This window comes from Charadrius vociferus, unplaced genomic scaffold (genome assembly GCF_000708025.1).
Source record: "Charadrius vociferus isolate BGI_N301 unplaced genomic scaffold, ASM70802v2 scaffold115, whole genome shotgun sequence".
NCBI classification, from domain to species: domain Eukaryota; kingdom Metazoa; phylum Chordata; class Aves; order Charadriiformes; family Charadriidae; genus Charadrius; species Charadrius vociferus.
In genome coordinates, this window is record NW_009648636.1 from 2929787 (window position 1) to 2945661 (window position 15875).

The following is a 15875-nucleotide window of genomic DNA, read 5'->3' on the forward strand; positions in this document are numbered from 1 at the left end:
TTGAATTATCTTTAATATCCCATAATTGTTTCTACACTTACTCTATTGAATGGAAAATCAATTAGGAAAAATGCAGGTTTGCCTATAAATGATTTTTTTGTATGTTTGCTTGGGAAAGTATGTTTTTGGTATGCTTAATAATGAAGTCCTGGAGTTCTGAAGATCATTGAATGTACAAAATTTTAGCCTTTAATCCAATAGTTAACGTTTTTCACGAGGAATGCTCTCAACTATCACTTATCAGTCTTCATTCTTGCTAATGTAATTTACATTTTACTTAGGCAAGAGGTGTTGAGTGACGTGATTCGTGAAAGTTCTTTTAATATTCAGATAAAACTGAAGGTTGGCTTCTGCCTTCTGCTTGCAAATCTGTGCCCCAAGTCTATGTACTGGAAGATAAATAACCCCTCTGAAAAGAGTGTGGGCGCTCACAGCTCCACCTCTTATTTTGATGCTGACCTACAGGGGGTTTCCCCTTTTTATGCTTGTCTTCTGCAGTGCTTTTAAATGTTTAAGCTAGCTAAGCTGTAAAACTTTTCCTGGCTCTACCCATCAGAGAGCAGCTAAGCAAGACAGACAAACTTGGAAGCTCCTGGCCCTTTATTACGGGATGCCTTCAGTGTGCATCGTGCTGGGGTCTCTAACAGGATTTTTAGTTCGACCTTCTAAATTCCATCCTGTGGGGTGTGCTCTAATGAGATGGATCCAGCTTCTGTGATCCAGATAAAAGCAAAGCCTCAACCTCAGGTAGATAAAGCTCTCCAGAGGATTCGGAAGGCTGGTTTGGGAGATATAGCTGCTAACGATAAAAGGTAGGCTGCTCGTAAGTTTTTAAGACCGTTTTTCCTTTCAAGGATGTTTCTCTGCTCTCTGTTTAATAGCGCCTGGAGCTCCCTGTAGCAATGACGCTTAACATTTTCTGTCCCTGATCTAAATTATTTGAAGGAAAAATTGCAGAAGTGTGTATTTCCCGAGGTTAGTTGAGTGTCACAGCCTAGCTGCGGCTGACTTGCTGGAAGATGTAGGAAGAGCCCACACCCTTACTGGAAGGGGGAGTTGGCAGGTCAGGAGTTCAAACAAAAGGCTTCTATGAAGACCAAAGTGATGATGATCTTATTTTTAGAAACCAGGTTTTGGGGGAACAATTTGCTACTGCTTCTACAGCATTGATAATCTGCATAATGACGGTGTTTAAGAGTTTTCAAAGGCAACCAAAAATAAAATTGTGGGCATATCTCTTAATATCCAAACCTTGAAATAAATGCTCTTCTCTTTATACAGGCATTGGCAGATGTTAATGCTGGTGAAACAGTGACACCAAGTTAAAAGACAAATATTGTATTATATGAGAAGGCAAGGAACAAACCAAAAGAAAAGCTAGCGTTAAATGTTATGACCACTACCGGTAAATTTGCAGAAGGGCTTATATGATTAAAGAGGTTTAAAAAGCAGTCAGCCTGAGTTACATTTATACAGTTGAACTGGAACCTGAAAATGGTTCCGTTTTCCAGGTTTAGTTAAAGCATTTAAACACATATTGTTTGATGGGGGTTTTTTTTTGTTTTTTTTTTTACCTTGTATAAAATTCATAGGTAGGTAATTAACTTCACAGTTAAAAGCAGTATTTTTAATGGTATTCTTGAGCAGCAAAGACAGAAGGGGCAAGGAGAAACCTTAGCACTCAGAGGTACTGTGCACATAGAAACTAAATTTTGTTACTAGACTATTTCAGAAGCTTGTGAATCTGTGAGTAACAGTCTGTCCCCTGATGTCTACCAACTGGTTCTCAATTTCTATCTGCTTTGCTAATTCTCATATATCAAAATAGAAACAAACTTCATTCATATCCCTTTCTGAATGGCAGGAGTATTATTCGGTTTCTTTGACTTACTAATGCCTCTATATTCCGGCACTCCCTGCACTCCTCCGTGATAAATGGAAAAGACTCACCCCATGGAAAAACTGTACCATGAAACAACCAACTTACAGATTTATAATGTTGCTATTGCTGTTCCTGTAACAATTAGAGGCAAAGTAAAATAAAAGACTCTTAATGACAGCAATAACAAATTAAAGAGGAATAAAGCTTACTCAACATGTTAATTCTATTTTCCACTTGGGTACTACTCGAAACATCAGCGGAAACAGTGAGAGCAAGAATGTCCCATGGAAAACACAGTAACTGAAGTGAGCCCTTCACAAGTGAGAGCTACAACCCAAATAAAATTATTCTCATTGGATTCAATTGGCAGATGCTAAAATAATCCTGCTTCACATCATGATTGAGAGGCTTTCCAATTTTTTTTTTCTTCCAGATACAGGTGAAGCTGGGGATGCCCATTTTCTTGGTGCTTTTTTTTTTTTTAATTTTTTATTTGCACACTCGCATCTTGAGACATGTTATGGTCTATACAAAATAAGGGATAGATTTTTCCTAACTGACTGGCATTAATTGGGAGAGGTCACATCTGTACACAATAGTCATGTGTAGTGAGTAACAAGGATGTGGGTGATTCGAATAGTTAGAAGATACCCCCATTTGGGACATTTCTGCTGGTGGAAACCCATCTCATGGACGTAACGCCATGTTACCCGAATATAATCTGTGCTCTGTATCAGCCCACTTGGCTTAACATTTTTTCTGCTTTAGCAGGTGATGTTCCCAGTATATATTTAGTGACCTAGATTTAAAAAAAAAACACAACATAAAATTGACAGTTCATCCAGTACTATCCAAACAAATTAATACATATTTGCTCAGGTCTTTAGTAGGATCACTCTCCAGTACTGCTGTTTTGCAGTAGCGTTCATTAAAAAGTCAATCTTACTAAGAACTACCAACTACTTCTGCCTTCTATTTCCCTGAGTGTTGCGGTCTGCCTGGATGGAAAGAAGGAGCTCCAGGGTGGCAGGAGAGAAAGGTGAGCTGATGGGAGACACACTGGAGAACTACAGGTCCTGGGTGGCGCGTACCGCAAAGAGAGCTCCCTCAACGAGTGTTGATCCAGTTTGGGTAACGATGGTTTAGGTAATTAAGCCTGAAATACAAGTAGATTTCAGTAAGTAGAATTGAACTTTGATTAAACCTTCTGATGAGTTATGCAAAGAGAAAAGCGATGAAGAGAGGGAATTTCTTAATAATATTGACTTCTGTCACAACACCAGACATTCTTGAAACAAAGTCTACTCAAGTGGAAAATTGGATGTGAGGAGGAGGACTTCTCTGCAACTCAGCTGTTGCAGCTGCGCGGTGCTGCGTGGTTGCTAATTGGTGCAAAGCCTTACATTGGGAAGATAAAGCAGTAGGAAACTCCGCTTTTTTGCCTCCTGTTAATATATGCGTTGATGTTAATTTTGGAAGCACTGTGCGTTTAGAGCATTCACAGCTGTTGTATCTACGTAGACCCCAAAATAGATGTAGCTTAGACAATAGCAGATATTATGTAGTGTCCCCAGAGGTAGAAATAATGCTCTTGCAATTGGTTTGCATGGAATTTTGACCCCCTTTAAGGTACCAGATGACGATGACTCTGGACTGTGCGATCTCGCTGGAGATAGGTGGCCCCAATCTTTTTTTACTTGTCACCTACAAGGAACAAACATCACTTGCAAGCGACAGCAAAGAGCAGCAGGGAACACACTGCCATCTGAGAAAAATGGAAGGAGTGTGGTTGCGTGGAAATATGCACGTGCCAAGGAAGGTTAATGCCAGCAGAGATAGAGGATGTTGAGGAAAAAATGGCAAGCCCCTTTGACTATCAAACCACTCACCTGTGATCAAAATTTTCTGAAGTGACTGACGATTGTAGTTTTCTTTTTTTTATTGCTGTACTGAAACTGAGATTTATTTTTGTGCAAGAGTTTGCCTTTCCGAAAGCCTAAGTGAAGGCCTCTTTGTAGTGTCTTAAGTGAAAGAAATGTTATGATTGTTTTCTTTAAAACAGACTTCCTGAATATTATTTCTTCATAATAACTTGATCAATGTTTTAATATTTAAAAGGTGTCATACTTTTTCTCATCTTTCTATATGAAAAAAACACAGGCGGATGATGTGTGCTGTAAGGGCAGTAGTAAAGTCTCAGTTTTTCATGGCTTTCAGGTTGCCTTTTAATCCATTATTGTGGTCAAGTCTTAAAATAAAACCTAGGTGCAGCATCTGGCTAAGGAATGTACCATGGAATTACGGTTGTGGTTCAGCCCATCCCTTAATGGAATTTTATGCTTTTAACACACAACAATTTTTGTGAATCAGATGTTTCATGCCTGACTTGTTCATCCATATGACAGTTAATTACTTTTGAGGTAATTGAGATGTTATTGAAGGAAGTGGATAAGAGAGCTGTCAACAGGAAAAGCTTAGCAAAATCAACGCCGTAAGATCGTCTTGTAGTCTGCTTTTGGAGTTGCCATCCGAAACCTTTGCTTTGGTCAGTGGAATAAGCAAGCAAAGGCTGAGCTGTCACAGCAGTCTCACCCTTTCTCTGTGCATGTAGATTTTTTCCTAGCAAGAAATTGTCTTGGTAGTCTACCGAGTTGGGAAAGGCATTCCATAAACTTACAGGGGAGTTGAATGGGTTTTTGCTTAAAATACCACTCTTTCATATGCCTGCCAGGATGTGGTTGGTTTTGCAGAGTTCTGCCATTGCTCCTCTGGAACCACTCTGTGCTTGAATGTTTTCAATAACTTCGTGTGTTTTTACATCTTGTTATAGCACTGCGAGTCAAATGGAAGCCTTTCCCATTGCCCGGCTAATATATTACCAGTACTGTAAACCTTGTTTTCAGTAGGTCATTGCTAGTCAATCTGGTTTTCAGCAAATACTGTAGTTGCCAGCCATATTTTGAAAACACTGAACTGTATTGATCCTTTGGAAGAGGAAACATCATAGAATAGTTTGGGTTGGAAGGAACCTTTAGAGGTCATCTAGTCCAACCCTCCCTGCAATGAGAAGGGACATCTTCAACCAGACCAGGTTGCTCAGAGCCCCGTCCAACCTGACCTTGAACACCTCCAGGGATGGGGCATCTCCCACCTCTCTGGGCAACTTGTCCCAGTGCTTCACCACCCTCAGGGTAAAAAACAATTCTTCCTCGTTCCTAGTCTGAGTCTACCCTCTCTTGGTTTAAAGCCATTACCCCTTGTCCTATTGCAACTGGCCCTGCTAAAATATTTGTCTCCATCTTTCTCGTAAGTCCCCTTTACGTCCCGAAAGGCGGCAATAAGGTCTCCCTGGAGCCTTCTCTTCTCCAGGCTGAACAACCCCAACTCTGTCAGCCTGTCCTCACAGCAGAGGGGCTTCAGCCCTCGAATTATTTTTGTGGCCTCTTCTGGACCCATGTTTTCACATCGTTTTCCCCATCTGCCTTCATGCGATGTGATATGTGGAGCTTTCATTGGTTGGGGGAGGAGGGGAAATGGTCCAGAGTCACTGTTTGATTTGTTTGTTTGATGTTCACTGTGCATTAAGCAATACTTCACCAGCCTGTTTGAAAAGGTGGTGGTGTGGAAAACCAGAGAGAGCAGGGGACTGGGTAGATCTATTATGTGCTTTTTTGCATAAAATATTTTAAATACGGTCTCTTTCCGGAGTGCCTCACCTCTACCTGCTCTTCCCTGACTTTCATCAAGAATAAAAATTTAGATGGAATTAGCCAAGTGTAATCTATCTTTTCTCTAGAACTGAAGCTGTATTAAGAGATGCATAAGCCTAGCTGGTAGCAAGAACGTAGGTGAAATGGAAAGTTAATAAAAGGCAATAAAAATACCTACCTGGAACACGGTATAGTAATTATTTCAAGTTAGAACTCTGCGTGGCTTTAGAAAACATCACCAGATCTTATTATGTTTTCCTGTACTTCATAGAAGCCTTTACAAGTCTTATTTCTTTTCCCTCTTCCCTCCCTACCAGCCTGTTGCAGCTTACACTATGAAGCTATTTTTCATGCTCAGCAGCATGGAAACAGAAGGGAGAGCATGAGCTATCACCTGGAGATTTTTACAGGGGTTTATGCGTGGATCTGATGAAAGGCCAGCCGTAAATCCTGCAGATGACACCTAATCTTTTTGTAGTGCATCCTCTAGACTGTGGGATGCACTAGCTTGCTTCCTTCTGCTTGGGTGGGATTCAAAAGGGATCCAAAAATTTACCTTAGGTCTTAATACTATTTTTGCTCCACACAGGAGCTTTCTGGGTTTGGTACGTTCAGCAGTAATCACACCAAAAGTAAATTCTGAGCATGCACGTATCCCCCTTCCCTTTGGACAGTCCCAGGCAAGAGAAAGCCATATGTCACGTCCTCTTGTCTGTTGTAACTAAATCTGAGTTTTGCCGCAGTTCTTGATGATGTTGCTTGCATTAAAAAAAAAAACCAACCACAAATTAAGAGGTGAGGTCAGCCCTGTTTGAACACTGCTGACTCCATTAGCTGATAGCATGAGCTGCTGGTAGTTTCCAGAGCATCCCTGCAGAAGCAGCAGTTCTGTCTTCCAGACCTTTTTACTACTCCTCCTTGGACTGTACGTTCGTTTCCAGTCTGGTTTTGGTTTAGTTTTGTTTTTGGTTTTCCTGTATCTGACACGCGCTCCCAAATTCTATTTGTCCTGATCAAAATTGCGTTGAAGCGTGTGTTTGTATGCTGCTTTGCTTTCTTTGGGCGTTCTTTGCTTTTCCTCAGAAACAGGGCTGTGCGATACCTGGAATTTGCCTCTTCGCTACAGACCAAGCAGACTTGGTTTCTTTATGTCTGAAGTGAAACCACCAATAATTGTCAATGCCAGCAGGAAGCTGGAGAAAGGACATCTGGCCAAGTTCTGCGAAATTCTTCAGGTTAAAGTCTCCAGACATCAAAATCAATTTCATTTGTCTGTCTAAAGGTTATTGCTCAAAGTTGAGTAATGACATCTTGCTCGAAGTTGAGCAAATTGGGTAGAAAGAGGCAGGAGCTGTCCTCTAGATCAAAGATGTCTCTGTGTCGTCTGTTTTGTAACAATTCCTATAAAGTAACGACTACTGCTCTGAAAAATCTCCTCTGACATAGGAGAGATGAGAATACTGACACTGAAGTAATTGGTTTGTCTAGGTGGATATATGGCATACATTGGTGCAGGCGTAAACTGTCTGCGGAGTTTGACCATGCAGCTCACCGTACCGCACGAGACCCCAGTTTGAATGGCCCCATGGCCATTCCCTCATCGGGGATGGGAACCGTGACAGAGTGAATGAGCCAGCCCACCTCATCTCCTCACCTGGCCAGATCCCACACCACGGTGAGGTGGCAGAACTGAAAAGCAAGTATTGCTGCCATCAAAAAGTCTCTTCCAAGCATATCATGTTACTAAATATATCTTTTTTATCTATTTGCCTGATTGCAACTAAGGGGAAATGTGTTTATGATTGCGAGAGAGAGGGTTTTGTCACAATGCAGGAGACGCAGGTGTGTGAATTATAGGTTTCCCTCTGATTTCGGTTTGGTTTTGGTTTTTTTTTTTTTTTTGAAGTAACCTGAGGAGAACTGAGAGATTAGTCTCAAAGCAGCAGAGAAAACGCTTTAACCAACAAAAAATTAAAAAAAAAAAAGGGGGGCGGGGGGTGGGACTTCATACCATCACTCGATGAACCACTGTACTTGAAGCCTGTAATCCAAAAAGCTCCAATTCTGCAGTAAGGACCTCTGGAGATGCTTAGGTGCAAAGTTGCAGCAAAGTCCTTAGTATGCAGTCTCCAGCAAAGCAGAATTTGGTGTGATATCTTGTTTCCTTAGAAACTATGCAAGGGATACCGAAGGTAATTGTAACGCCTTCATCATATCTTGTTATGGAACAAAAATGTATGAAATGATGCTTTTTAGTTGAGGCATTTATTCAAATGTTAGGAGTATCTCCCACCAAAATAATTGGGAGTTTGGATTGAAATACCAAAACTATTCTGAAAAGTATTATGTATAAAAAAAAAAAAATGGTTTTGTGAATGTTGTCTTTCACAAGTAATATGATCCTTATCCTTTTCCCCCGTCTGAAGTGGAAAACGCACACGCAGAGGTACCTGACAGATGAAATCAATCCCTTTATTGCACACCAAGGCGATGGTCACACACGCAGCACCAAGCGAGATCCTAAACCTTTAGAATAAAATCTCATAGAGAAAGTAAACCTCAGAAGATAGGACTATAGGGAAATGACAAGTGTAATAATGAGGGCAACCATATTCGTAAAATATGAGCATCGTGCTTCAAACGCGTATGATTTGGGTTACATTTTAGCATATTTCAATATGTGAACTGGTAGCGGCAACGCATCGTGCTGCCATTGCCCCAAAACCCAGCGCCTGATTTGCTTTTAAATCTGCTAAGTTCAAACTGAAAATAGACATCGTGTTTTTCAGACTCATGTGTTATTGCACATATTTTAAAAAAGCAAATATCTAAAATAATTTAATTAGAGGGGGAGCTTGTTTATTGGATTTAAATAGCTTCATTGTAAAGCTTTGTTTTGAAGTAAGGTGGATTTTTAAAATTTCAAAGGCAGATAGGCATCTCACTTAGGTGAAAACCCCTGAGCACTGTTTAAATTCTAACCATGTTTGAAAACTCCTGAAATGCTTCAGAAGTTGTATTTCATGTTATGTTTGTAGCGAGAGATGTGTAAGCGTCTTGGGACGTGATATTTCAGGAAGAGCCGGAACGGTTGCAGTAAGTTTGGATAAACAAAAGCAAGCAGAGACCTGGAAAAGCTCAGTGCCGAGGAAGCAATGAATAGACTGAGGTTATCTACCTCAAGGCAGAGAAGAGGAAGGGAAAGGAAACTTTAAATACAACTTTAAAAAAACCTACAAGCCTCCTCTGAAAAAGAAAGGAAACCTTCTATGGCTGCTGTGGGAAGAGCAACGATGATGGGCTTTGCCTGAATCCTGCAAGCGTGAGCGAATCCCCGGTGGGTTGCTCAGATGGGAGGGGAGGCTGCCGGGGCAGAGGGGTCGGGGACCTCTCGGGGCTGTGAAGTCTGTGCTGTGACTGTTTCCATTCCTGGTTTCCACAGCCTTGAGGGTCTGTCTGGTGATCCGTTCTCATGCAGCGCGTACGCTGGTTTTGCTAAGGCTCTCCCGTCTTCCACACCAGATTTTTTAGCATTCCCCTGGTGTGGCTGAGAGAGGCGGATCCGCTTTTCCAGCTTGGGCTGCTCCGTATGGCGGCTGGTAAGGGCACAGCCAAGAAAGGATAAGGGGTTGTATGAGGTTTATTGAAGTCTGCTGTTAAGTTAGTCAGGAAAACTTCCTGCTTAACAGGTCATGGGTTTCCTTCCTCTGCTGTTTTTCTTCACTGTTGTAACATCCAGCCCCATGTCGGGGGTGGCTGCCCCATCCCTGGAGGTGTTCAAGGCCAGGGTGGATGGGGCCTGGAGCAACCTTGTTTAGAGGGAGGTGTCCCTGCCCACGGCAGAGGGGTTGGAACAAGATGATCTTTAAGGTCCCTTCCAACTCTAACCATTCTATGATTCTATGAAGTTAGTGTTTTGTGACAAACAAGTACCTGTTGTGAAGAGGGGTTATTCTGAAGCTAACCGTGAAGAAGCCGGTGTGTAAAAGCTTGTGGTACACGGTCTGGGTCATGCCTGGACATGCCTGACCTCCAGGCAGACACGCTTTAGCAGTTGAGGGCTAAAACTATAAAAGGGCCCCCAAAAGACTTCTCAGATTTCTCCCCCTAACAGCAAGACAGAAAAAGTTGGAATTCCCAGTGCGTGCACCAGTGGCTTGCTCCCTCGTTGCCCAATGTCTAGAGAAAAAATAAAATAGCAGATAAATGACAGAGAATTAATCCATAAGCGTCTTTGAGGGCCTGTGTTTTGGGGTGTTCTGAACGGAGAAATCTTGCTTTCTGGGTGTCTCTTGGTTTTGCACAGATGTCGCTTGTGTCAGTTGCATGTTTTCACCTTTTAAAGAAAGGGAGTCTCGTGTGAGCAGTGGCAGGACAACACGTCAAAGTCATCAGAGATTTCCCCCGTTACTGGTGTGGTTTTTTTAGAAGAAGAGGGGCGATCAGCTGGACAATGCCTGAACCCAAATATACTCGTGAGAGATGCTGAGCATGAAGCATGCTGAGCATGCTCTCATCGCAGAAGAGACCTTTCCTTGAAAATGTGACTGTATTATGTTAACGTAACAAATCCGGAGGAAGGAGAGAGGTTTGCATGGATGTCTTGCTGTACAACATGAAATAGTTAGGCAAGTCTGACATTCTGATAGTAAAGGTCATATAGGATTAACTGAAAAGGGGTTTTTTTGGATCTTAGGCAGAGGTGAGACTCTCTTTGTCTTGTGCTTTGCACTGAAAATGATTTATTACCTGATCTCAGGATCCATACAGAATTGGCTGCTGGAGTACTAGATTATTTTTTTTTTCCCCGCAACTCTGAGGAACTCTGATTTTGCTGATTCACATCACTTCCTAATAATATCCAGCTATTTTTGAACATAGAGTTAATCTCTGATGCCAGTGTGGGATGCTACAGTGAAGGCACGATGCAAATAAAGCCAAGTCAATTGATGTTCTGTGCAAAGGACAAGAAATAAATGAATTGCCGGACTGGAAAGGAGACTTTTCAGGCCAAGGTATTAAAACCACTAAAGTTTTGAGGAAGGTTTTGTAGCAGTATGATGCAATCTGGAAAGCATAGTGTGAGTTAACCATTGCACCAAGGCCTCAAGACGTAGTTGTATCGCAGTGTCGTATTTATAGAGACTATGAAAACATATAATTAGGACTGATTCACAGACATGTTTTTGAACCAATTTTTCTTTGAGTTAAGGCTTGGCAGAGGTTTTTTTTGAGAAGTGGAGAGGGGTAAACTTTAACTTTAACCCTGTGAAACTTCATCCTGGCTGCCAGCATGACAATACTTTCTACTCGGGCATTTGCAAAAACGTAAGGTGGATAATATATTTTACAGTTACTTCCATAAATGCTTTTATCTCAGACTATCAGCCTCTCTGCTGAGAGGTCACACAAGGGGATACGAAGCTGGTTTCAGTCCTTGGAGTCAGACCTGATCTCAGAAGAATATATTGCTGAATGGGAGGAGAGGGAACTGAGGGTACTGCCCATGTTCGTTCAAGCTCCCAGTTGAAGTGATGCACCTGAGGTCAGCTGGGAGGCTTGTGGCAGAGCTAAGCTCCAGTCTCACGTCATCCTCGGTAGGTTCCTCCCTTGGGTTTCATCCCCTGCCTGTCTGTGCTGGGGCTGTTTGTCTGCTTTTTTAGCTGCAGAGGAGAAATTGTTGTGTTTAGCTATATTTTGTTAAGTTCTTTGCGATGTGATGGGAAAACATTCTCTGAGTGTCCCAGATAAACGTGGCTTTATTGGGAAAGGGTAAAGAAAGATTAAATGGAAAAGATACTCAGGAGAAACTGGCTATTGAAATACCTCTGGTGATCTTTTTTCGCACCTTTTACCATCTCGCTGACAAGCGTAGGAGTGGGCTGGGAAGCTTAATGAGAAAACGGCCTTGATAACTGAAGTCTGGCTTCAGTTTTCCATCACCTTAGGTAGTGGATCATCTTGAATTTTTCTATTTTTCATATGACCAAGGCATTAAGTGTATTTGGAGCTCAGTGTTGAAGCTACCCAGAATTTCAGAAGGTGAACCATAGGATTTAATGAAGTGATCCTTTAAACAATGAACCTTGAACCATAGGAGAGCAGTGTCATCCTGATTACGTGGAGATTTATGTTTAAGGGAATGCTTAAACCTGATTTCAATATGTAAACTGGTAGAAGCTTACTTGCTTTTTCTAACCATTTTTAAGCAATTCAACATCTTTGTTTTAAACCCAAAAGCCTAAATGGAATGCACAGATTGTCTTGGGGAGTAAATAGTAGTTGTAATGTAATTTTTTTTATTGCAAATATTGTTGGAGTTATGTCTTTAGGATTAAAGTTGAAGGTGTGCTACAATTCAAGCCTAGTTCAGCGTGACCAGAAGAAGTGCTGTGGGATTACAGGGGTATGTCTGTGCTTGGTGAAGTGCAGACATTACGGGATTATGTAGCTTTGACTAACAGCTGAGAAGGCTTTGAATAACAGCCACACGCGTACAAGCTGTACGCCAGATTCTCTGCTGTGATGCCAGCCCCTTTGAGCCATCTGATGGTGTAATGGAGCTGAAAAGTGGTAATATATCCCGATCTTCTGTTCCTCAACCACAGGGTAGTTCCCAGCTGCCACCGTGTTGGCATACCCAACGCTTAGACCCCAGAATAGGGACTCTGTCTGGGTCTACACTGGGAGTCTGCAAAGGAGGATGCGATTAGGTGAAGCATTCCCACCGGTATATTCCCACAGAGCTGTTCCAAGTACGCTAGGACCAGTTTGGTTCAGGAAAGGGAGTCATTATTAATATCCTCCAAAAATGGGTGTCCTGGTCAGAGAAGCTGTAGCTGAAAATTTGCCCCTAGCATTTACTCTTCAGCCAAAATAAAGTTAGATTTTAACCTTAAAACTTGACTGCTCCTGCAGATGTCCTACAAACCACTCGCTGATTCAGATTTACATCCCACCACTAGGTTGACTCATCAACCCCGAACAGATGGGTTTCTTCATCTGGCACTCTGTAAGATGAAGTGTGGGGTGGTTTTGTGCTGACAGAGGAAACACAGTTTTGTTGTCTCTGTGACAATCACCATATCCAATTCACTATGTATTGGGGGATTTCCCCTTTTATAGCGAAAGAGGAAAAAAAATAAACGCAGAGCACTCGGCTTTACGCAAACCAAGAACTTCCTATGAGAGACCACAGAAAAAGTTTAAGTCTTGCTTTTCTTTTTTTTTTTTCCCCCAGTCAGAAATTCAGATGATTATCATTACTTGCCTTGCAGAATACTGAAGTAGTTACATTAGTAAGTTTTTTAGGTTTTTTTTTTTTTTTCCTTAAAATGGGACCATGTAGTCAACGTTGCTGCCTCCTGGAAATGCTCCCATAGCCTTACAGAGGTGTGCGCCATGATTTTTCACTCTTACTGGTTTTGACTCGACAGTCAAAAGTGAGTCAGGCAGTGAGTGAAAGGTGCTAAAATCTGTTAGAATTCGGTGTATTTTCTGTGATGCTCATGGTGTCCTCCCAGAGCATCTGCCTAGAAAACCAACTTTCTCTCGTTTTGTGATTTTTGTAGTATTTTCTTTCCAAATTTGTGATCAGGGGTTCAAACCTGAGTGTGGTAAGCGTGTCACCTTACTGCGTTACCATGCGGTTCACACGGTAACAAGCCACCAAGATATCGCTTTCTGGAGAATTACTCTTCTCAGGTAGTGCTGTTCAGAGTTTTAATCTTTATTAGTATTGAAATTTAGCTGAGTTGATGCTTCACAGCTGAACGATGAGTCTGTGTGGTCCAAAACTCCCCTACTTGCCCAGCAAAACCCCCTTGCAGGTGGTTTAGGCACCTTTCTGCAGGTGAACCTCCCTTGTGAACGCGCTGGGGTTCAATGTCCCTCCGTGTGCAGTTCCTTGTCCCTGTCTCCCTGACCTGTGTCTGGTATCGGGGCTGCTGCCGGGCTCCTCTCACAGCCACGATCCACTTCTGTGCCAGCCCCTCTGTCCCACGGTTGCCGCGGCCACTCTCTGTCACCCCCTTTAGATTTGTGCCAAGACTGAGATAAAGCGATCCAGAACTGGGATTGCTCTGCAAAGCACTCCTTTATGTCATGTTTCTGCAGCTCTCCCTGCACAGAGCCAGCACGGATTTAAGGAGGCTTATTTGTCTGTTCTATGTGCTAACCCTACTTATTATGTATTTCTACAGCTGGAACAATTTCCTGCTCTTCATCCAGTTTTGAGCACCACCAGTTCAAAAAGACGTGGTTTTATCTTGTTTGCAATGTGAGGAAAGGTACACTGTTACCTCAATAGGGAGAAGTGTTGAGTTCAGTGACTGGGCTGGAGTTTACTGTGACACTGGAAAAAATATCTGATTTGATTGTACAGAGGTAAATCATGGAAATATATTTAGAGCTCTAAATAGCATCTCCTTATCATTTTTCATTAAATATGTGCTGCTTTTTAAAGCCCTGCTCTATCTCAAAGTGTAAATTCAAACCTGTGATTATTATGCCCTGTACTGAGATTATGCCCTGTGGTTAAGGAAAATGTCTGGACAAATGAAGAAACATGGATGTATGGTTAAATAGCTGTTAGGAGCATAAATGCCTGGCTAGTGGTGCAGAAATTTCCTCCAGATGCTTCTGTTTTCCCCCCACCTGATCCCCCTTTCCTTTAGTTCTCTGTTATTTACAGCGGTCTCCACTGAAGGAGTTAAATCTCTCGGGGAACTGACTCCTTTTTACGAGGAGAATACCAGACTTTGACAATTATCTGAAAATCTAAGGGCCATCCAGTGAGTTCCACGGGTTAAGGCAATTGGAAGCTCATCAGAAAGTGTACAGTAGAGCTAATAAATAGCAGGGTGAGCCTGAGGCATTTCACAGGAGAAAAATAACAGGTAATTATCACTTGAAAGATTTTACAGTCCCTTCATTATTTGGACTTAATTAACTGAGAGAGGCAAAATATTGCAGCCTGATAAGGTGAACCTTTGTCTTAAGAAAGGATTCGTGCTCTCTGCACGGGAAAACTGTTCAGTTGAATTAAGGCTATTAAAATTAATGTATATAGACAGGATGAAAAGGGAAAGACAAGGAATTGAAGGTGAAGTATCACTTTGCAAGATGCGGCTTATCAATACCTGCTTCTGCTGGTTTTGATTTCTAACTCAGCTGAGGGAATATTGTTCTTGGCTTTGCATTCTGTATTGCTGTAGTTAAATCATTATAATGGTTTAAAACCATTGTTGGTTATAAGAAAAGCCATAATCTTTTTTTTTTTTTTTTTTTTTACATGTATCTTAACGTTTCCGTGTTTACCCCAAACTGGAATTTCTCTGCAAGATTTCTAAGCGCTGGTTTATTCTCCAGGGAGCAGCTGGAGGTTCGCTTTGCGGCTGTGCATCCTCAGCCCTCAGCGACCCGATGGGGACTTGCTCATCTCTCGGGCTGCGAAAGAGACTGTCCTGAGCTGCAGAAAGAGCTTTTCGTACTTGCTGGGGACTTGCCTGAATTCAGTGTCACCTACCCGTAAGTCTGACCATCAGAGGAAAACCACATTTGACTGCGAGTCAAATCCACGAAGTGCGCGGTACAAGGCTGAATCAGTGCATTTCACAGCTAACATTTAACATCTCTCTAATCTAATTACCTTTAATAAAAAGCCTATTCAATTGCAATCTTAACTGGGCATTTAGAGGCATTCCCCGAGGTCTTCACACCCTTCCTGAGCCTTGACATTTTATTTGCCTTTTAGGTTTAAGGGAGAACAGAGTTTAAATGGCCGTCTGCTGTCGAGAGCCCCCACCAAAGCGGCTTTCTCTGGATTTGCCGGAAGGCTCCGTGCAAAAAAAAAATTAAAAAAAAAAAAAAGGTGAGACCAAGGAGAGGAGAGAAGAAGGAAACCTTCCGCTGGTTGCATGAATTAATGTGCTGTGAGATTTGTTTAACACAAGCCGATTTCCTCTTCTAAGTGAGGACCCCGGGACAAGCTGTGACTTCAGAGCGTGGCACTTGCGGAGGTGGTGAAGGCTGCGGCTGGAAGTCCTGGGAGAAAACGAGGGGAGGGGGGGAGAAGAGGGGGCAGTTTCTTGCTGCGTCTGTCTCCGTCAATTTTAGGCCAACTTTGCGGTGGGTAGGAACGAGAAGGAGGCAGATTTAAGATCAATAGCTGCGATGCTTAACCCAGCCATAAAGTAGCCAAGACGGGGGATTTTAGCGCAGAGATGGGAAGTGCGTGGGTGTCTGTCGGGGGCGGGGGGGGGGGAGGGTGGTAGGGGGGAGGT

The 15875-nt window shown here is 42.4% G+C and overlaps 1 protein-coding gene across 1 annotated transcript in view; it reads left to right on the forward strand.

The window, feature by feature from the left end:
• Nucleotides 1–699: 699 nt before the first annotated feature.
• Nucleotides 700–15875, forward strand: part of SLC6A5 (solute carrier family 6 (neurotransmitter transporter), member 5) — a 55603-nt gene continuing 40427 nt past the window's right edge. The window contains 2 exon segments of the mRNA XM_009886304.1: nt 700–812; nt 14962–15120. Coding sequence (XP_009884606.1) covers nt 700–812; nt 14962–15120 — 272 coding nt within the window.